Source organism: Gallus gallus, chromosome 15, assembly GCF_016699485.2.
Source record: "Gallus gallus isolate bGalGal1 chromosome 15, bGalGal1.mat.broiler.GRCg7b, whole genome shotgun sequence".
NCBI lineage: Eukaryota > Metazoa > Chordata > Aves > Galliformes > Phasianidae > Gallus > Gallus gallus.
In genome coordinates, this window is record NC_052546.1 from 968,630 (window position 1) to 991,879 (window position 23,250).

The 23,250-nt window shown below is 44.7% G+C and overlaps 2 protein-coding genes across 15 annotated transcripts in view; one reads left to right on the top strand and one right to left on the bottom strand.

The window, feature by feature from the left end:
• The window catches only part of TBX1 (T-box 1), a 166,690-nt gene extending 161,799 nt beyond the window's left edge, over positions 1-4,891 (top strand). Inside the window, exons 8-9 of one of the 2 annotated variants that reach the window (XR_005840114.2) lie at positions 588-785; positions 3,165-4,891. Coding sequence is in view for 1 of the 2 variants with exons in the window: in XM_025155717.3 (XP_025011485.1) it covers positions 588-667 (80 nt within the window). In the remaining variant the exon portion in view is untranslated. Of the gene's footprint in view, positions 1-587; positions 1,256-3,164 lie in introns of those variants that run through there. The other variant, XM_025155717.3, reaches the window with a different exon arrangement.
• GNB1L (G protein subunit beta 1 like) overlaps positions 1-23,250 on the bottom strand; it is a 42,317-nt gene that overhangs the window by 5,489 nt on the left and 13,578 nt on the right. For 6 of the 13 annotated variants that reach the window (XR_005840007.2, XR_005840006.2, NM_001012793.1 and 3 more), the window contains 5 exon segments: positions 11,798-11,965; positions 11,470-11,595; positions 9,622-9,784; positions 5,835-5,933; positions 1,004-1,219 (listed from right to left, as the gene is read on the bottom strand). Coding sequence is in view for 11 of the 13 variants with exons in the window: in XM_040647991.2 (XP_040503925.1) it covers positions 1,004-1,219; positions 5,835-5,933; positions 9,622-9,784; positions 11,470-11,595; positions 11,798-11,965 (772 nt within the window). In the remaining 2 variants the exon portion in view is untranslated. 13 annotated transcript variants of the gene reach the window in all.

The following is a 23,250-nucleotide window of genomic DNA, read 5'->3' on the forward strand; positions in this document are numbered from 1 at the left end:
ATAACTGTTCAGAAAATGGCATTAACTCATCATACTACCCAACAAAATCTCCACAGCAGCTGCAAGCTGTAAGAGCAGTTGTTTTCTTCCATGAATCCATACACCCAATTGTTATAAAGAGAGATATACAGGGGCACACAGAGGCAATGTGTGTTCAGGGAACAATTGCCACTTAAAAAAAATTAAAGCACTCAGCAGTGGAGGGGCAGTGGATTGGCCATTTTCACTTTCAAGAGCCTTTATTTACACAATTTATTTCCACACCTAGTTAAAACCTCCTTAACCCCTTGGCACTGTTGGAACACTTGCTTAAGTTGTCTAGATTAAGCAATATTTATTGCCATTCACTAGCAGAGACTGAACTGGTGGTGATTACGAGACCTGCTCCTAAACCTGCCACTCCAGGTGTGTATAGCTCAGATGTAAACTGATATAAACCAATATAAACTTACTTTTTCCCTGTCTCCAGCTAGTGTGCTAGAAGTGCAAAGGGAAGCTAGCTGCCTACACCTTACGTCCTCTTAGCCAGGCTATGCCTGCTTTCAGTTTGTCAGGTATCTCATGCAATATTCTGTCTTTCTCCACAGCAAAAGGAAAGCTCTATCCATTCAAGCAGAACCTCTGGAAAAGCAATCCTTTGTTTCTCATTTTTGTAAGTCATTTATAATGTTTAAGACGTTCTGAGAGCTGGATACTACTGATGTGATAAATGAAGACATGGAGGCACTGGTTTGAGAAATGCTAGACCTGCACGCCTGTTGGAACTTTGGTAAAACCAGAAACATGTGAGAGAGCATTTTTTTGGTCTTTTTTTGTTGTTTTTTTTTTAAATCCTCACCATCCTTTGTTAAGTCTGGTCACATAGCACAAGCATTCTAACCAGTCTGTGATTAATTAGCTAGAGATCTGCAACAACTCCTCTCCATGACTAAATAATTTTTTAGTCTATCAAACTGTTAGTGCAAAGTGGGATAAATGACACTGAAGGGCCAATGGCACTGACCTGCAGGTTCTGTTGCTCATTGAGGCTCCAGATGCTAAGCACCTTTTCAGATGAGCCTGAGATCCCTTTGGCCTTCTCTGAGTCAAAGTCAAGGCTCATCACCGGCTCCTGGTGGCAAATAAGTTGGCTCAACACTTTCCCCGTTGACAAATTCCAAAGGAGCACTGATCCATCTTCATAGCCGGCCAGAAGCGACGGTTGTGAACCACAGCTGCCCTGACCACGGGAACAATAAAACTGTTTGAAAAGCGAGTAGTCTGTTTGTGAAATTACCACCTCCAGCTAGGTTTTAGTTCAGACACTGAGAAAATAAATGAAAATGCTGACAGCTGTAACAGTGAAGAGTTTAGAAGTCTAACTGTCAGTGCTACCAGTAAGGACACATCTTGGTGTTTCTTCCACATTTACTAACTGCTGACAAGCACTTCTGGATCAACGTATAACATTTTATATTTGATCTATGTAGTAGATATCCAATGCATGCATGTATATATACACACACACAGAAGATTACTGAAAGTCCAATCTATAGCCCTGTACATCACTTGCAGAACGACTGCTTGAAGTTTCTGAAGCTTTAATTTGTGGCCTGAAGTTCATTGCAATTCTTAAAAAAATAAGAAATGAAACAAATAGAGCAGAAGGGTTAGCACCAAGCCGTACAAAACCACATGGGCACTGAGAGTGCAGCTGCACATCGCCAAAGTAGGGGGTGCACACACGGACTGCTTGCTACCATGCTCTGCAGTGCGTAAAGGCAAACACCAAACTGCTCTTCAGGATTCTCTGGGTGAGTCACCAAGGGGTTAACAGGCGCCCGAGTCCCACTGTAACCAACTGAAGGCTATTTTGATTAATGATGTCACAGGCCAAAGGGCATGGCACCCTGGGCAGACACCTAATTTATTTAAGCCTCTGAAATAACTCAAAGAGGGGAACATTACTGGATTACATGTCACACTTAAGGAAAATATTCATCATTGCTCCAGCCAAAGACTAATGACCCTGTAAGCACTAACTGGCTATGTGAGTGAAGATGCAAATCCCTAATGAAAAGCAACTAAATAACAAGCATCTGTTGCCAGTTATTTATTTAATAGGGGAGAGACAACCCACCAAAATAGACATTGGGATTATGACCACCTCCTGCAGGGACACCACAACCTCAGAACTGCATCCAATAGCCTACCCAGTTATTTCCAAACCCGGCCTGATCCTACGGGATTCTGTTGTTTGGTACTGAAAACAAACTCAAGTTGAACGATGTTTATTAAAAAAAATAGATTTTAGTGGCATCACATGATTGAATGAGGTTCTTCAGATGGACTAGCTGTCAGTGGCATGATACAAGCCTGCACTGACCAAGAGCTCACCACCTCTACTAATGGTCCAGTCTGCTCTCCCACAGGTTATTATTTGTTCTAGGGGAAATTAAACTAACAAGAGATGGGTGGTCTGGGTAATAAGACTGCTAAGTAAAAGCACTGTGTTCTATTCAGCCCAGAGAACCATTTAAATGAGGAATAAATCTTACCATGCAAGGAACAAAACTGCTCCTTAAAGTAAGGAAACAAAGGAGGTCTGCCCACACCTCAAATCCTGTATGAGTCTCATTCCTTACTTTAAGGTTCCCTTCTTTGGACGAGGCAGGGACCTTGCTCTGGCCAGACGTGGGCACAGTCTGTTTTTCAACTTGTTAAAATAGGAGCAATGAATAACTGTCAAACACATACAAGTTCAAAATGTTAAATCATTAGGTATTTTGGATGGAGAGTTTTTTTTAAGTATTGGGGAAAAATAAGAATAAAAATCTGAATTACAATGAGTTTAATTCAAAAAACAAAGCATTTCATAGGTACTTCAATTAAGTTTCGGAAAGCCCCCAGTTTGGGCAGAAAAACTGAGAAGAGCTATTACTGTACTGCTCTTCTGTGAGCACATTACTCAATTACTGAAGCCTGGGACTTTGTGGATGGCCGGACTTTCCTTATCCAACAAAACAAGATCGGGATGAGCAGGGTTGGGACTTCTGCCTCAAAACAGGATGGCCAAGCGTTGTGGGTGCTCACCACCTATCAGCCCTCATTGAGGCAAGAGTGATAGGTGGGTGCTCTAGCATCACAGCAAATGCCAAGCAGAAACATATATCTTTCTGCTGCAGGTATCTCACCTTAATTTGAAGAACGGAATTTGCAGTGAGAGATTGGTCTGTTTTAAAAAGCAAGTGTTTTTTTCTGTGAAGTCAACGCCTCCTGCACTTCTTCCTGACATGCTCAAGCGTGTAATATTTTAATGAATACATAAACCTGAACTTAATAACAGCTATTGAAAGATTGGAGAAGCTCTCAGTCTGATGCCTGGACTTATTAAGCAGTGCTTCACAACAGCCCATTCATTTCAGCTGCTAATAATGGACACTTCTGGAGAAATGCCTTTGCCAGTCATGTTCTGGTTTCAGTGGAAAATTTAAATTATAAATCATCATTACTCCGAAACAGAGAAGTTTGATGTTGCATTTGGATAACTGTCAAGGAAGGAAGAGAAGGTGATCTGCTGTCAGCTCAACAAGAATAACTGCTATAGTTTATATAAAGTAGTAACTCTGCATTTCCAGTTTCTACATGTATTGTTCCCACTGAATTATTTTGTTTGCGCCATTACGCAACACGATGCCTTCCCCAAAGAGTACAAAAAATGTAAGGGAAGACTATATTTACTCCTGCAAATCCTTACCCCACCCAATTAGTAACAGCAGAAAGGTGTGAAGCTGAAGGAACAATGTATTTAAGATTGTGAGTCTTCAAAAGAGAAAAGAAAAAAATGAATGGGCACATGGAGTAAGTTAAGGACAGACCTACAGTCAAATGAGAGGAAAGAAAAAGTCTTAGACAACAAAATAAAATGCTCCTATCTTTTAAACTGCTTAGAAGCAGCCAGATTCACAAGCCAAACATAAGCTTCATCTTAAGCCCACTGTGTATATGAGAGTTCCCAATTCATGCTACTGCTAGTAAGGTGCATCGTAGCCCTGATACGTGGTTCTTTTCCTAAAAATGGAAAGCAGAAAGATACGATCCACAGCTCTGATAGTCCCCAAGCTCTTTCTGAACAACAGCCTACACACTGTGATGTGGCTTTCTCCGTGTCAGTCTGTGCTTCAGCTTGTTAATTTGCTGTGCCATAAGCAACATCCAATAGTCTCTTAGGCAACATATTGCCCATAAGCGATGGGCTGGGGAGTGCTCATCTCCTGGGTATGTCTACATTGCCCAACGTGGTGAAGTACAAAGAAATCTTGAGCTGCCTCTATTCAGGAAGGGGTGCAGCTGGGTTGGCTGGTGGTGTTCTGCTTTTATGGTTACAGGGTTACTCAGCGACCCACTTAGTGAAACCACAAAACAGAACACAGAGCAGCACTTTGGTACACCACAGTAATTATTTGCCCTTACAGAGTATCCTCCTCCCCTGTGCCTTTAAACTGAGTTGAATACATTTGTAAAAGCTGTGTGACTGCAAGGGATGATCTGCCCATGCCTGTTGCAGTCTAGGAACTTGTGGTAACTTACCAAAGTTACGATTTGCATGGAGTAATTTACCTCTCCCAGTTCCCAGTCTTCTCCTTTATCCCTACTGACAACAGAATTTAAAACTTGCTTAAAAACAAGACTCTGCACCTGCTCTGCTTCCTAGAGGATCAGCAGTATTAGTTCATGTGGGAAACATGGCAAGAAAGGGAACTTTTTGTACAGGCAAGAAAATTTTAAACACTGTACATTCCCTCAGTTATCTTCATCTTGTTAAAAATATGACCAGGCCACAGAAAGCCACATTCATTTCCTTGAGTACTGACAGCCTTTTTAGAATAAACTTTGTTTAATGAAAACCTAATTAGTCTACTTGCCTTTTTTCCCCCCTGGCTGTCCCACCATGGGACTTACCCTGTGGCCTCTCCTACCTTTCCCTGAAACCAGCAACTGAATTCCTCTGGACTTCACTCAGTTCAGGGCCTTGAGTGAAGACAACAATGCCTCAAATGCACAGCTGATCAGTACTTTGTGCAGCTGAAACCAATACAAATCTTCAGATGAAACTGAAGGGAATCATGTACATCAGCTCGGATGGCCCCGCAGACCTCTAACTGTCAGGTCAGGGAGTACAGCAGGGAATCTGCACTGCAACCAATTTGGGGGGCGGAATTAAAGCCCATCACTTGAACTCCTTTCCCTCTCTACTGCCCCCTTCTTGTGCTAATTGCCTTTCACTGTTGACATCCCATAAGCATCACTGGCTAAGTGCTCTGCAGACGTGGTTTATTTGTTGTTTGGTTTTTCTTTTGTTGTTTTAATTAGCTGTTTTTATTTACCTTTTAGTTCAAAGCCAGTACAACCATAAACATTTGTTCCTATGTATGCCGGTAACAAAACTGTTCATAGAGCGCTTCCTTATCCTGAGGGCATTACAGTGAACATAACCTACCATTAAAATCACTGTTTTTAAGTAACCCAATCGCTTCTCTTCATTAATAAGGCGAGAGGCTGTATCAAACAACTGGCTTCAGTAAGTCACTCCTTTTTCCTCTTGATTGATGCAAAAACTGTATCTATCCTAAGGATATAAAGCCTTCCCTCAGTATTTGCAAGTCTTCCATTAAAGCTTGGAGAGCTCTGAAAGTTACATTAACAATGTTCACAAATCTTTCCCCCCTTTAATAGTATAATTACTTGATTGGTTTGATAATAAATCAAAATCCAAGTGAAGAAAGATTCATGTGCTTCATATAAAATGAATCACAGGGAAAACATTTCACAATTAGCAGGCGCTCTTGCCTTACCTGCCATAACTTCAGACACATGGGCATGCCCAGCTTGGCACCCACCTCTGGCTTCAAGGTACAGACTGACGTCTTGGATGGCAGCTCCAAAACCTGAACCTGACATCAAGAAAACAAGAGTATTTGGTCATGCTCCAGGTCGAAATTCTGCTGCTAAAAACACAAGTCTCTTAAGGTGATTAAGGCTAGTGTAAGAACTCCCAGTAACAGCTGTCTGGAGGAAACTGGGGAATACATGTTAAGTTGGAGCTGTAGGGGAATCGACAGGTAAGCAGTTTTATGAAAGACCAGAGAGAAGTGCTAGAAAGTAACATCATCATCTTCTTCCACTGTTCTATTTCTTCTGATTTCCTTCCTTAGAGTAGGTGATGTGCATTACAACAGGTAAGAATGTAGACAGCTCAGTCTGAAAACACTTCCCTGCTTCTTCCCCCTTTCCCCATCTTTGTAGCAAAGTTCTTTTGCAATATTCAGTTGTGGACACTTCTATCGTCTCTTCTGTTCTGGCACAGCAACACAGAGCTTGTGTGGATATACAGCCACCGTATACATCTAAAGTGCACTAGCAGAACTTAACACCCCTGAATCATTTGCTCAGTGCAGGCTGGAGCACCGACAGCATACCGGTATTCGACCACAGTGCTGTCTGACCCTGCTTTGAATAGGGTCAGGTAATACTGTGCGTAACACCTGCTCTCTGTCTGTGTAGCAGCCCCTACTTTTGTGTGTGCTGACGGCAATGAATTATGGGTCTGTCTTTAAAAATGTGGGGCAAAAGTCTTTCCTCTGCCAGAGAAGTAGCTCATTTTCACCTCAGGATGATGGCAGGCAAGATCAGGGAGTCTGCCTTTGCAGTTTGGCACCGGAAGGTTTTTAGTCTCTTGACTGACACAGAAGTGCCTTACCTGGGGCTGACTCTTGAGCTTGGAACTATGGAGAAGGACCTCATGTTCCTGGAAGCAAGTTTGTGACTCTTTTTTTTTTAAATATATATTGCTCTTTCTCAGACACATACTTAATCACTGAGGTGATCTTTCATTTTAATTAAATAAGCAACAGTCTACGTTATCTCATAAAAGTAAAGGACTTCAAATATTTGATAAATCCAGCATCACCAGCCACTCTGCATTATTTCAGAATGTGCGAAGGCCCAATAGTGCTGTTGGACAGCCCAAGACATGTGAATTTCCTTAAGCATCTGAGATGAGGTATTAAACAAATATGGCTCCTCTGGGAACCATCAATCAAGACTGCGGCAGCTGCAATGGCTTTCCAATCCCATACCTTTAGTTCAAAGCTTGCCAGAACATCTTCCTATTTCTAGAGATTTTCAACTAGCCTGCCAAAAGCCAGCTGCACTCTAGGACTGCAAGTCAATGATGTACTAAACACAATCTACAGAGCATTTTCTAAAGCCAGTTAGCAATGGAGCAGGAAACTGCTCTCCAGATTTGACAGATGGAGGCTGCAGCAGAGCCATGCAGTGCACAGACCGAAGTTTGAGCATCTGGGAATTCTGCTTCTTTGGAGCTATGCTCTTAACAGAAGATTCTTTTCTCTTGGCAACTTTCTTGCTGTATTGACCAAGCCAGCTATTGCAGGAAACCAGCTGTAAATATGAAGGTGACCCGCTCTCATCTTGTGCCTTTCATCACTGGCTCCCCAAAGGGCATTGCTTTCCAGACCACAAGAAAACCAGGACCGTAACTTTTAGTTAACAAGGAAAGATAAATGCACTGGGATAAATGCATCTCTGCCGGTTAAAATTAATTCTTAAAAAGCCACTCCTTTATTTTATCTTGATTCAAAAGGAAAGACCTGATACAAGGGCTACGGCTGAGCTTGCAAAGGACAAAGGAAAGCAGAGAAAAGGATTTTTTCTGCAGAAGGCAATCAGGCATGAGCTGCCTGTGCTAGACTGACAGTTCCAGACACTGCCTGCATTAGAGACAACTGAGCCTGAGAAATAAATACCATTTCATATATTTTGACATCTGTAACCTAAAACTTGAAGTTCTGTGTTTATATTGGTTTTGCTTAATAGGAGAAAGATTTTCCTTCGCCCGAGGTTAATAGTGTTCCTGGGTGGCTAAAACTGGCCACAAGGAAACACACCCTTTTTCTTTTCCACATTAATAAAGCTTTTAACATGTTTCTGGCAAATTGGCAAGAAAAGTGCATGTAGCTCATAATTGGTGATTTAAATGCAATCATGAACAAATAAATGCCTGTTCAGATCTCATTATTTATGGACTGAACCTGCTTTAAGACAAAATTACTCTTCCTTGGGCACCAGCCAAGCATAAACACTTATTAAGTCTTAATTTTAATCATAAGCTACAAATGTACTGTGTCTCACAGTGCTGCCTATTTGGAAGCACTGCATATTATGGGAGCGTATGTGTGTGCATTTATTGAAAACTGACATAGTTCCAATGTCAAATTCACACACAGAGAGGAACTCTTACCTCAGGAGACAGCAAATCATTACCAGCTTGCAAAGCCCAAGCAAACAAAGGCAAGTAAACCAGAGATGAATTGCAAGAGACATTGGGTAAAACAACCCCTCAGTGGATGACTGTTTAATTCTTCGTGAACAGAACGTGTGTGTACACTTTGCCTGGAACAAGTTCTTCTCCACCCGGTACAAGACAGCACTTTTCAGGTTTAAGTTAAATATTACTGAGCACTTCTGAAAAATGGAAGTAGTTCTGTGTTTGATCAGAACAATAGAAGTGCCTGAGAGTGGTTTTATTTACTGGTACAGTGGCTGTTCCTACAGACCGACTCAGTTCTGTAAAATGCTGAACATTCTGGCTGTGGGCCAGCAAAGTACTTTCTTATATCCTCAGCTTCTGAGCAATAAGGAGCCCACGTTTTCTCGCAATACAGGCACCATTCCCACATATTACTTAGCATGTAGAAAATGTAACTTTCACTTTCAAGACACGCATCCTATAGTCCAGGTATGCTCCTGATCTTCTGTGCTTATGAACAACTTGCAATAAGCTACAATATTTCTTCTATTTACTCATATCGCCTCTTGATTTCTTTTTCATGCTTTTGGTATTTTAATGTCAGGTATGTGGATCAATGTATTTCCCTATCATGTCCTCAAGTGGTCTTTCAAAGAAAACAAAAATACAATTTATACCAAACAGAAGTGGAAAATGCCAACAAAGCTGTCAGTCAGTGACTGCTGTGATAATGAGTATGAGATGTGGGTTTATACAGTAGGAACTGAAATGAACCCTACAATTATTTCAAACAGAGCAAACCTTTGCCGCTAACAGTAATTCCACTATTTGCAGCCAAAGTAGCAGTTAAAGAATTAGCCCGAGGTGAAAGACCACGTATCGCATTACAGATCACCTGCAGCTCCCCTCCTCGCACCACGCACCACTTCCAGCCACAGACGGCAGATGAGCGCTGCCGTCCGATGACAGACGTCTGACTGTTAGCTCCCCAGAAGGACTCTTTTCCCCTCTTAACAGTATTCAGCAGCGGCACCGCAGGAGCTTTCAAATCTCCTGCACATGAAAGACCATCAGCAGCTGTGAATACTTACATGTCACACAAAACTTGGGGTGGTATCCTTGTTATTGCAGCACGAGTTACATAACTCAGTCATGTTTCTGGCAGGTAGTGGTGATTAGGAGCCCCGGAGGTTCCTCGTGCTGCCCTCTCTTGAGCAGCGGATTTGGAAGCAATGATGTTTCTCCCTCCAAACTCTTATTTAAGAAACAAAAGCAACGTTCCAAGCACCGGAAAAAGAAGCATTTCCTACCTCCTCCAGGGCCTTGGCTGCCGTGGCCATTAGCCAGCGTCCCTCTGCCACCTTTAACAGAGAGCATCTGCAGAACCCCACGTTCTCCGTGAAGACAGAATCCGTCACTGAAGTCCGTCCCTCTGCTAAATCCCACAGGCAGATCCTCTGGTCACGGCCTTGACTTTTACAATAAAGCAAGTTGTTCTGTGAGCGGTAGGACTGAGGAAACCTGCCTTCCTGTAGTTTAGTATCTCAAAGTTGGGACTTTAATATGTAATAAGGACTGAGCTTAGGACAGCTTCTGTGCAGCTTCAAAAGCTGTTGGCAGGAGAGAGGACCTGAGGGGCCGACACAGCGCCTCACCGACAGCCATGCCTTCTTACCCAGACAGACTCGATCAAACACAGTTATGCTACTATCTATCTATATATGCAACTATTTATGGTTTTTTATCAGTATTTGAACATTTCATGACAAGAATACCACACGTTAGCATATTTAACACTCTTTCACCATAACAATGAAACAGAACGATCAGGTTTGCTGACAGCTGAAAGACAAAGAGCAAGACAAGAAGGACCACAAAGGTAAATGAAAGGCAGCAGTTACTCAGTGGTCAGCTTCCCACAGCCACATGCAAAAACAGACTCCTACACCTCCTCTGTGGTCCCACACAGTAAGGCCAAGAAGGCCAGTCAGACCGCACAGCGTTGGCTGCTACGTGTTTACGCAGCTCCAGCTGCTCTGGAACAAAGCATGGCTGTGGAGAAGCTGCAGTTCTGGAGTTGAGCTACACAGCACAGGATACCTGTCCTGTTACTGCCTGGGAGAAGGAGTCATCAGGAATTCCTCACCCATTTCTTGTCTGAATTAGCAGTATCGCTTGACAGAACCACGTAAACAAAACAGAGGTAGATGCAAATCTGACTGATTTAGGGCTTCTTCAACATCAATACAGAAACTCCCATCTGCTGTTCAGCTGAATGACGAACTATGAAAACACAGCACTAAGAATACAAAAACGTGGTGGTACTGCAAGAAACTGCTGTGATTTAGAGCAGAATAACAAAAAATACAGGTGAACACTGCCCTAAAACTGCACTGCTGTATGAACTGTTATACACCAAAAATAGAGGTAGTGAAAAGCTCCATAATTATACAAACAATACTCATTCAGTAGGATTTTATGGGGGAGAGTGTTGATAATTGTACTTAAGTAGATAACAAATATAAATGCTAATGAGTTCCACTGTGTATTATAAGAGATGTCTTCTCTAGATAAACATGTCAGAACACCTCCTCGTCATACAGACACTTTGGCATCCACTCTGCTCCAGATCACCTGTCTAATCCAAGGTACACAAATCTTCCCAGCCTTCCCTTCCTAAATGAGAACATGGGCATTTTGCAACATGGGTGTGCAGCTCAGCATTCCTGCTCATTTCACACCATTCTCCCACCTCTGGTTCTTCCCCTTCTCTCCTCCTCACAACTTACATCCTGTACCAGGTGTGATCTTCCCAGCTGTGAAGCACCTAACTTCAAATCCATCTCCTTTAAGCAGAAACTTCACCTGATGTCAGTTCAGTAATAAGAATACTGTAAAATTACAATGAAAAATGGTACATTTAATTTCTTTATGATACTCATGTAGTCACACTGCAATGCAGCCACATGTGAATCATGAAGAAATTAACTGATCATAGTAATTCAGGGTAGTTGTACTTCTGTACATTTTCTGTATGTGTTGGTGAGGTCAGCAGTGGCTCCAAGAATAAAAGACTCCCACTCTTTATGGTTTTTTTTAACTGAGGTACATAACAGGAACAAAAATACTTTCCACTCCTTTTTGCCTGCCTCACTAACCTCAGCAGCCTCTCTTTACCATCCATCGTTTTCAACCCGCAGACAGATTTTCTTCCATGGCCATCCAGGGCCGCGTCCACTCTGTGAGTTTTCAGGTTCCAGACATGGATAAACCCATTCTCAGACCTGGCAGCAATAACAGATGCTGGTAAGACAGTCCAATACTTCCTCCCCTTCTTTTTCCCCCAGATGGAAGTTACATGTACAAAGACAACAGACCCATCATTCACCAGCCACGCAGTTTGTTGTTTATCTAAATAATATCCCTAATTTTAAAAGGAAATGTCTGTACAGCGCTCAGCTTAGCCAGAGATCCTGACTGACTTACCCAGAGAACAGAACGGGGATGTCAGGTTCTCCACCTCCGCAGGAGAAATGCAGCGCGTGGACAGCAGCCCCGGTGCCTCTGAGCACGAAGTGTGGGTCTGGAGGTGGCTGAGCCATCCAAGCAACTGGGAGAGCAAAACGACACGGACAGCATGGAGGGCAAGGCAGCCTGCAGTGAAGTCACAACTGTAAATATTTTTGGATCAAGACATCAGCTTTTCTTAGAGGTAACTTCCAATACTGGCAGTTTGACATACAATCCTTTGGAAGTAATTCCTCTTAGCTTTGAGTGATCAAGCATCCACTCAATCTACATGCTGACATGAGGCGGTGGTTGCCGGGTTGGCCATGTGAGCACACATCCTTGTGAATACAAAACTGTTCAGCTCTTCTCCCTGCTGCAAAAAGGAACAGATACCAAATGCAAGAAACTGCACGCCCAGAATTTCAGTGGGCAAATACTTTATCGTTTCACTTATCCTCCTGCAAAGTCTTTCCCTTTCTTCACCATCAAATGCTCTGTCTGTGCTTTCTAACCACAACCATTTACAGAGAAGCACCGCAGTATGTATGTCAAGTGAAAAGAATTTCAGATGAGATCTGAGCTGTGATCATTTTTACACAGGGCTGCCACTGCTCCCCAGTGCTTCAGCTTCTGGTTCCAAGCATGGTTACTTGAAAAAAGAAATACATTATTTCACACTACTTCGACTTCTGTGTTAAACACTTTATTCCCAGGGGCTGGCACGGTGGGCTCCAGCTCTGACTGCCCGTCAGGAACACGCTTCAGCTGTGCCCTAATCCTGAATTTTGTCACAGAAGGTCACCTTGGGCAGCACAGCAGTGTGCTGTCACCCTCAAAACAACACTGCGGAGCCACAGAAATAATAGCTGGGCGGCTTGTTGGAGGAGCTGTGTCCTTCTGCAGGGAGGAACAACACCGAGTCTGTGCACTGAGCAAGGGAGACAGAGCAGATTGGGATTACTGGGCAGGTTGTTTTTAATAGCATTTTTCCAATTACTGACACAGAAGTTTTGCTGACAGACCACAACTGTGTGCCTGGCCATGGGAAGGGCTTTATCTGGCATCAGGCAGACTCTGCAAGTGCACGTCTTTACAAGGGCAGCACCTCAGAGAAATCTTCAGAGTGGCTACAGCAAAACAAACACCAAAACAACCTCCACTGTAAAAACATAAGTTCAATTTATAAGCAAATGAAGTGACTTCTTGCTGTTTGAAGCCAGGTCCTTTGCTTGGTGTTTTGTTCTGGTTTGGCTTCGTTTTGTTGTTGTTTTACAATTCAGGTATATGAATTTTGAAATGGGGCTTAATATTAAGCCCATATTGTTTTTTTATTGAGCATATTAAACGACTTATTAATTCCTCTCGTGACTCAACAAATGAACAGCAGCATGACAGTCTTATGTGTCTCATTTACCTTTCTGCAAGGGCTGGACTGTAAAAAGGCGCCTGTGCTGCCTTCTATATCCGTGAGCCTGAACAAAGCACTTAAGGACTCCTGATAAACTCTTGCTGCTGGTACCTACGTCAGCAGAAAGTCCCACGAGAACTTAAATGGATCGACACTTTGTGATCCTTAAGAGCCCCCCGGAAGCACCCCGTGGTTCCTGCAGGCACCCACGAGCACCCCGTAAGGTATCACAGCGCACCCACAGCACCGCGGAGCTCAGCAGCCCCGTCCCCTTACACGGATAACAAAACCCATGGCAGTGTGCTGGTGCTGACAGACAGCAGTTCTGCCACGCTGTATGACAACAGACAGCGACAGCCATGCTGAGTATGAGGCCTGTGTGATCTGAACACCCTGGGGTACCTTTTGCTGAAGCCCCCGTGAAGCAGAAGTATGAGGCTCACATCCATGAACGCGCAGTCTGAAATCTCCAGGACCTCTTAAGGTTTCACCCCAGGTGTCAGAAAATGAGCTCTCTAATTAGCACAACATTTATTTTATCGTTAACTCCATTTAGCCTCAGGGAGACCAAGCTGCTCTTGTTAACCAGGAATATCTGCAGCAAATTTAATTAAATGATTTGCTTAGCATTTAGGCTGGTCTGAGATCCAAATCTGGCTCAGGGGCTTGAAGAAGCTACCTAAGTTCACATGAAAGCTCCTTACGTTTGTCTCAGATGCCCTCACGCTCTGACTGATTCCCACCAGCTATGAAGAAACATTAAAATATACTGTTTTGCTTATGGCATTATTTGTCTGTGGGAGGAAATCACCACTGAGAGGTGAAACCTCACACCACCCCTTGGTCTTATTTCTTAACACGTCCCACTCGATCCCCTGGCCTTCCCTGTGCTCCTGGTGGCATCTCTCAGAAGCTGAGCTTTGCCTCAGTGCAGCACAGACCACCAAAGGCGTTGTCCACACGGTGTGCTGCAAACCTTCGGGCTCCTGATTAAATCCCTTCTGAGCAACAAGGGCAAAACTCAGCTGTTCACATCAGCGTTTCGAAGAGCAAATGGCTACACAGAGCACAGCACACATTTGGTACAGAAAGGGTTCTGCCCAGCACAACGTGCTTCTGCTAAGTGCCACAACAACTGCATTTCCCCCACAGTTCCATTATTTTAAACAATTCACTGCTCATCTCCTACACAAAGCTGATGCTGTGTAGGCTGCAGAACACTCTTTGAGCCGTTTGAGTTCTGTGCAGTGGTATTCCAGTATCATCACTTCCACATCTTATACACAGATATTAAAAAAAGCTAAGCTTTTATTTTATGAGAGTCATTTAAAATATGTAAATGTCAAAAGGATTACCTTAGAAAAATCTCTCAGAGAATTAAAAACATTAACAGATTCCCACAGGAAAAATTCCAGCAGAATTCAGCAACCCTCCTGTTCCCACTCCTGTCACTTGTATTTCTATCACACATGGAAGCAAAAACAAATTGCCATTAAAATATCATCCAAGCACTCTCCTCCCCCTGCAAACTCCGCAGTTCTGTCTGAGATACCAACGGCTCCAACAAAACACGGACAGGGCGCTCCCCTCTGTGCGGGCTCACAGCGAGCTCTGCTGTCAGAGCACTTTTTCAGGTACGGCTGAAATAAATCTAAGCACGTCTGGCAAACTGATACAGGACTGAAAGCAGCAGGTGTGCACACATAATTACTACTGCAAAACTCCAGCGCATCCAGGTGTGCTCCCCACCAGCTACAAGAAATCCCTCTTATTTCTTTTTGATTCCCCGCCTGCCGGGTGCCACCCTCCCACAGGAGGCCCAGCACAGCCTGAGCTGAGAAAGATGTGAATAATCGATCCTCCTCCTCCTTCCACGGGTCCTCTGCCATTGGCACCAGGCTGAGCTCACAGCCCTGCGCCACTGCTGCGGCCGCTGAGGAGCGGGGCCAGGAGTTGGATGGGGTGCAGCTCACCGCAGCTGGAGTGTTGTATTCTACTGACAGCACAGGGCTGAGCTGGGATGTTTGGTACACAAATACTGCTGGATGTGCTGTGGCAGCTTTTAAGCCCCCCTCTCCCCCCAGATAAAGTAAAATAAAATAAAATAAAAAAACACAGCAATCACAGGAAGGGACGGGAAGAACTCAGCAGTGTGTGCTGAGGGTGCAGAGCCTGGACAGATTGCCAGATGGAAAGCTTCTGCTCATGAAACCTGCTGGAGACACCTCCATGTCAAAGAGAAAGCACTGGTTTGCACTGCCTGGCCACGCAACCTTGTACGAACCGACAGCAGACACTGCTGCACAGGCAGCATTATGGCCGTGCACTCCTCCTCCCTGCAGGCAGTGCCACCAAACCGCCCCGCTGACAGCGGCTCCCACAGCTCACACTTACACAACCAGCAGTGGAAGTTTCCACATTTTAATTGTAACAGCCGGATTGGCAGCAAACAGAACTGCAGATCAGCAGCTGGCAGGACGCCAAGCAATCTTATGGGAGCAGGAGAAAAAGCCCGGTCACCATCGTGCAACGCAACACACGGTGATGGGATTCGCTCAGGTAACGGCTGCTGGCGGCGTTGGCACCTTCCTGCACCCCCAGTGCCCCACAGCGGGATGACACTGCAGCACAGCATGTTACGGTTTGAAGTAATGAAGTTTGCACGGAGAATGCATGTAAGTGGCAGTGTGTCACCTTCGGGACGCCGAGCCCTGCGGCTGTGCCTTGAGGCTCACCTTCAAATTCCTCCATCTGCCATTTTTACAGTCACCGTATAGTAATTATTTTCCATACAAAAACAGTCAGCATGGGAACAAAAGAAAGAAGGATGGTAATTATCCGAAAGACACCGAGTTAGCATATGGATCTCATTGCCACTTACACATTGTGGTCACTGGAACAAAAAGCTATTAATCAATATGTAAGAGCCATAAATTAACACAAGCATTAATCATTCTAATACTCCCACTGTGTCAGACTGATCATTTTTTTCAGCCTTTCATTCTGGCACTTTTGCCTTCCGCCGTCGGCTGCCCGGCCTTCCCGGCAGCGTTACACCGCTGGGCGCCGCACATCTCACTGAAGGCAGCATTTTGAGGGCAGCCAAATATCAGTTACATTCACACTGAATATACAGGGGCTGAAATCGGGGGACCCCTCCATCGCAATGTCAGCATGGTGGTTTTTAGTAAGGGCAGCCCAAAATACAGCTGAAATGGACGAAGTTCTGCTGTTTCATCAACAGGCTCACGTTGCAGATGAGGAAGGACGCCCTACGATTTACTCTGGGAGGCACGACCTGCCCGGTACAGCGAGGCGATGTCGGCACAAAGCACGGCACTTGTTCTCTGCGACACACCCTCCATAAAGGGAATGCAAAAAACGATATTAGAAAAGAAAGTGACAAGGCCAGATCTAGAAAATCCAGAGAATGTGAAAATGCAGAACGTCAGTGAAAAGATTTACGGCACCGCCTCACTGCAGCACCCAGAGCACAGTGAGCGTCAGCTCGGCCGACTGACGCACCGCAACAGGGAGCGCAGAGCGGCCCCGCACGGCCACGGCCCCGCAGCGAGCAGCGCTGCTGCAGCACTGCACGCCTTCCGCTCCCATGGGCTAACGACGTCCTCGGGTAGCATGGGCCTAATTACAGCTCCAGACATTTCCTGCAATAATCTTCTTTGGTAACAAACTATTAAAAAGAATTGACAGAGAAGAAACGTATCAAGTTGTTACAGCAACTGAAGTTATTTGAGCCGGAATTGTGTGCCTGCAATTAAGGATTCTGTAACTCTGCCCAATTAAAGCATCGCTTCATTTGAAAACTAATTAATTCTAAACACATATTTTTCCCATGACAAACTTTTATGATTATTTAATTTATTCTGTTATAATTACTTTAATTAATCTACTCTTGTATAATAGGATGCTGTTATTCTGGCACCTGACCAACGCAGACAAACAATTGATTGCAGGAGCTGTCACGGCAGTTTCAACACCGCTTTTATTTATTTGTCTGTTCTATTACTTTTCTCTTCCTCCCACAGGGCACAGGAAACGCAGCGGATGACATTTTGTCTTCTACGCTTTTTTTCTTCAAAGTGTGAAATATAACTGCAGAGCGTGGAATTAAGGACATGTAACGTGACACTGTGCAATAAAAAACCACCTATAGGAAATTAATGTCTGCTTCTGAAATGCACCACACTGTGCCTCTCCGATCGATTCCCTGCGCAGGACCCAACCTGGAGCTGCCAGAAACGGACGCGGAACCGTGCTCAGAACGTGGCCTTCTGCAGCCAGAAGGGAGACGGGGCCAGAGCTCATTTTTACACTTGTCTTCAAATCACGTGAATTTTCATGTTTCAAGTCAGTTTTATGAGAGCCACATTTTACTCTTACATCAGCTTACTGCATGCATCACTAAAGCTCTTCTTACTCTTCAAGAAGCCCAACTACGTTAAAACAGAAATGTGTACTAATATTTAGTGGTGTATTTTATTTTGCTTTGGCCACACTTGAAATAAAAATTACCGCCACTTCCAGATGGAAGTCCTGGAGCTCATTTGGACACCAATGCCCCTTAATGAACACGGATGCACTCAGCTGCGGGCGGGAGGCACCGAGACACAAAGAGAGGGAACAACGTGACCCATGCCATGTTTAAGTGTATGTCAGAGTTAAAGATTATCAAGTATTGTCATGCTATAGAATACCTCCCAAAATTCAGGCCCAATTAATAACTTGCCTATTAGGATTCCAATAAAGTGTAAACAAATTTCATTTGGAGAAGTCAAGCTATTAGAGAGCAAATTAATCTAGGAAATCTAATGAGAATCACTGTAATTCCAGTGCAAACAGGACTGACGTTTACGAGGCAAATATTACCTGAGTATAAAATAAAATGTTTATTTTAACAGTTTAACCTAAGCTTGCTCTTGAGATACAAACCCACAGCTGCTCTTTCATGCCAGTTTCATCAAGGCTATATCCATTTTGAAAAGCCATGTAAGATGCTTTCATTAAATAAGCTCTCATGTCCAATGCTCTGAGCCTGAGTCACAGTCGCGTTATTAATGTTAATTAATTAATACTAACAAAAAGCAGGTGCCAAGCTGAACAGCGGCTGAGTACTGACGATGCTCAGCTCTCAGCTCAGTTTCCTGTGTGTGTGTGACGTTCTGACCAACTAGCTGATCTGCTTTAAGGAATAATGATAATTAACATCTAGCAGATGGACAGACATAAAACCAGAGTTCCAGAGCACAGTTCCGTGGTTTCCACACGGGACTCCAAACTCCGCTCCTGTCACCTGCAATAAACTTTCTGGCCAAAAATCGACCGAAACGCAGAGCTGTGTCCCTGCCCTCATGGGAAGCTCGGAACCATTCCGCAGCACCTGGACTTGAACTTGCAGGCCCCGACTGTGCGCCCAGCAGCCCCGGTGCAGCGCGCTGCCAGGAGCTGAAGTGCCAGCCTTTCACCACATCATCACAGTGTCATCTTCTGACCAAATTCATTAGGAAAACTTTTACCCGTCCTATTATCTCAAACCAGGAAAGCTAGATCAAAGTATAACCAATTTTACAGCACGATAAAACTAGTATAAATATTTAAACACTAATTAAAAGGCCTCTTTTGTTAAAAAGTAAATAAATAATTGAAAGCTACTTCTGATAAACGCTATTAAATGCAATCGTATTTGTCTCGCACTTCTCAGAAAAAGCGGGGCTTAGGGGGGCTGCCAAACCCTCGCCTGCAGTAAGCCACACGAGTGCCCATTCCTGGGACAACAGATTAACCCTGAACGTCTCTGCCAGCTCCATCCGCATGGGACAGCCGCGCTGTGCCCACGTCGTGCAGCCGTACTGAAAGGCCTCCGCCTCCACAAGGAGAAGGATATCTTAAGGAAATGCTGCATCAGCGAGGAATTCTTTGGTAAACCCAATTACCATTACCTTCTTCCTAAAATGCCTGTGATCCTGTCTCCTACAAAGGTAAGGAACTGTCATCTTCTGGCAGATGCATTTTCTGCTCATAAGCAAATGTGAGATCTGCATAAAACAGTGTGGGGGATTGCAGTGTATTTACCCTGTTCTCCTTCTCAGGCAGATAACAAGCGTGGCATGAGATGAAAAGAAAGGAATCGTGACCTTACGAACAGAGCGAGGAACTGAGGGTAGGCTGATCCACGAGCAGCAGCAATGAACAACGGGACAGCCATCAGATTGATTTCACTTCTTCTGCAGGACCATAATCAGATTCTCCGTCTGTAACTCAAACTTTAAAAGTATGATAATTTACGGAAAGGAGATTAATTTAGCCATTTTGAGTCAAAGACGTATTTCATAGCTTCATCCCAAATCCTGTACCTTGTGAGGATCCCTTTCCCCTTTGAAGACTTAGTGAATGATTGAAGCTTCTACTTTCTGAGAAACAGATAACACAAGACTAGTAATCTGACTCTAAGCCATTGGATAAAGGCAGTTTGTTTCCTCTTAGCCCATCTGTCAACACCTCTTCAGTAATTAGTCCTAATTATTACAAAGGGCTAGCCTCCCATTCGCATTATTAAATCAGAAATAGTATCATAGCCAGGTATCTTTCAACGCCTACCAGGCTGGCGACCTTCGATTCCATTGAATCTTCTATCAGTATCCGCCTTTGGAAGAGCCTCCGCAGTAATTTTAGCAGCGGCTTCAAAGATGCAAATCCCACAGTGGAATTCCAGGGATGCATTCATGTACACACCCACCCCATGTGACAGGAGAGCAAGCAACACAATTGACCTTCGCATTGTTCTCTAAACTCCTGTGATATAAAGCACACATCTCTGCTTCATACAATGCCTGCGTGCTGAGAAGTGCCTTTGAACTAAAGGCCGGGAGGAAAAATAGTGAAACTCTGTCTGTAAAGGCGAGGGTCAAATCTTTGTTAGGAGAACAATACATCTGAAACTTTTTTGTCACATCAAGATAAATTTGCCAGCAGTAAATAGTGACTAAAAATACGCATAAACATATTTGGGTGTGAAGACTTAAAAGGCTGCGTGTATTTTTGCCCTACAGCCCCGGAAAACAGAAGGACGATGCCATCAAACGCTCACCGGATGGAGGCTTGCTTCGCCCAGGCTTTGCTCAGGCAGTTCTGAGCTCTTCGTCTGTGTTAACATTCACTGAACTGAAATGTGAAGAGGAGATGCTCCAAACAACTTGGCCCCCGTTTCATCCCACTCAAAACCAAACGCTTCCCAGCAGCACCTCTGAGAGCACCGCGACCGTTTCCTATGCTGGGTTTTCATCAGTACCGCTCCGGGTTTCCTCAGACACAGCAAAGCAACCCTGAACAGCACAGCATGGAAGGGCCCCTACCCAAAGCCCGAGTCCAGGGCAGCAACACAGGCACGGGGAGTTCTCCGTGTGAAAAGAACACACACATCCTCTAATTAAAACAGCCTATTTTTGTTCCCAAATAATACAACCCAGACATTTTAAAGCACTTCTCTGTTTGCTATACTGAAGTGTTGCAGTGCTGCATTCCTCTCTTCGCAGGTGCCCTCCATGCTACAAAGGTGGATAACGAAACGACGTCTAACTAAGTCCACAGAAACCTGGATGTAAGTAACAGAAAGCCCGCATACCCCACAAAAAGCAGGGCTTGTCTGGGCAGCTGGAGCTGGGCAGGCACCACGCGCTGTGTGGATGCCCCGGCCCACAGGAAGGTGCACGGCACGGACACCGAGCCCCAAGCCCTGGGCCCCACCTGTGGGTGTGCACAGCCAAAGAGTCCCTCTTCTGTCTCATCCTTCCACTTGGCCAACTTCAAATGAGCACAAAGCATCTCGGGCAGTACTGCAGCACGAAGAAACTGCTCCTAACCAGAAACTGCTTCCTGCGGAGCTGCCGTGCACACCTTCGGGGCACCATACAGCACCTGGCTCCTCACTTCAGAGATAACCAACACTCAGTGCCAAGAAAAACCAATAAGCACACACAAAATTCACTTCCCAATCTGTACATTTTCCAAATAAATGTCACATCAGTAACACACGCAGTAGCAGGCAGGCATTTGACTATCGATGGATCAGACTGACACATTAAAATACTTCCAGTATCAACAATGCAGTATTAACATGCTTGCTACCAACTATTTCTTGATTATCCTTACAAGAATTCAGCACATTAACAACCAGACCTTTTCAAAGGAAAGCACTGTATGCTTCTAGCACTGCATAAGACGTGCCCTGCAGGGTCAGGCAAGCGGTCCATGCAGCACAGCATCCCATTTCCAGCAGTGGAGGGCTATTTAGAGAGGCTACATAGGGAAAGCATGACTGCCTTTGCAGCCCATTCCCAGCAGGCTCACCCATACACAGTCACTACAGTGGTGTTACAAGGCACTGTAATTTTGCTATCCATTTGTGGTCCTGCTGTCCATGAAATCACCCAATCCCTTTTGAACCTGCTGATATCACTGCCTTCACTTCCTCCTGGGAGCAAGTTCACTATCTGAAGTTTCGGAAGAGGAAGGAGTATTTTGTTTTACCTGTTACAAACCTGACCTCCATCTAGCTCTGCTGAGTGCCCTCTAGCTTTTGCACTGCAGGTCTTGGAGGTCTCACATTCAGCTTTTCACCCCCGTCATGACTGTATAAATCCCAGAGATAAATCTCTGTCTGAACCGAGGAGTCCCAGCCTTTTAACTTCTCCTCCGAGGACACTGGTTCCATTTCCCCTGATCAATTCAGTTGTCACTGCTGGTACCATCTCTAACTGCACTAAATCCATCTGGATAAGCAGAGAACTGAAAGCAGTACTTCAGACTTAACCCCTCCGAGGCTTCGTGCAGCAGCCAGCTGACACTCTGGTTGAGATAAACCTTCACTGACGTCAAAATCATGCCATCACCGCCCCCAGCTGTGCACTTCCACCACCATGACCAAAGCTGTGTGCTGCGCTCATGGCAACCTGCACGGCCGTGTGGAGCATGGCTTGTCTTTCACATCACTGCCACCACCCTCACTGCGCTCACAGACACTGCTGGGTCTCCATCACTGCTCAGCAAACGTTGATGAATGTCAGTGGGTGCCATTTTTCCTGCACAGAGGAGCTCATTGACACACCTTTGCTCCACACACGCTCCCATGTCAGACGTCATTCTGTCAGTGCCGCTCTGATGTGGAGGAGACAGTGCTGCCATCTCCCCAGGGCTGGGCACAGCATCACTGCACCACAACCACTGCCCTGCTCCAGCCTCACTTCCACCACCACATGCCCAAAGCCTACTATCCAAAATGTGCTGGGACACAACAGCCACATCTCCCCATGGTCACCCGGAAACGCCTTAATCTTAAAGGCAACGAGACGGATGGATCCCACGGTCCTTCTCTAGTAGTTCTGCACAAGCACAGAGGGCAGCACGAGGCCACGTGCTCCCTGTGAAGTCCTTGAATGAGGAAATGAGATCCAGATTTCATGGAATTGCTATCAAATGGCCTCTGCAAAGCAGAACGTTCATTTTTTGATACTACACTTCAGAAACTTTTGTAACTGCAAATATACTTCTGCAGTTCCCTCAGTGGTGAAACAGTTCCCACTAAGGTCCCAAATACATCAATGACTTTGCACAAGAGCAGCACCACGAAAACAACACAGATTTGAAGGAGACGATCCACCCAGCAAAGCTGTGCATGCACACCTGTGAGCAGCAGCCAAGGAACACTAACCCAGCAGCTGTCTTTACCTCTCTCGAACACAAAAGTCTTCATCATAATGTGTTTTCTATAAAACCAGGTACAGTTCAGCCTGCAAGGTAAGTTCCTTTTTCAAATCTGCAAGTCCTACTCTCAGGGAAGAAGACTGCCAAGGCATATTATGCCTACTACAGCAATAAATTCTTCACAGATGAGGTTTTATACATAAATTACCTTCATTTACAGTCTCAGAACGCTCTTCTACATTTTATGGGATAATATGAATTATGAGCACCCATGTCTTTCTTGTAGGTATCATGTGAGACAGAC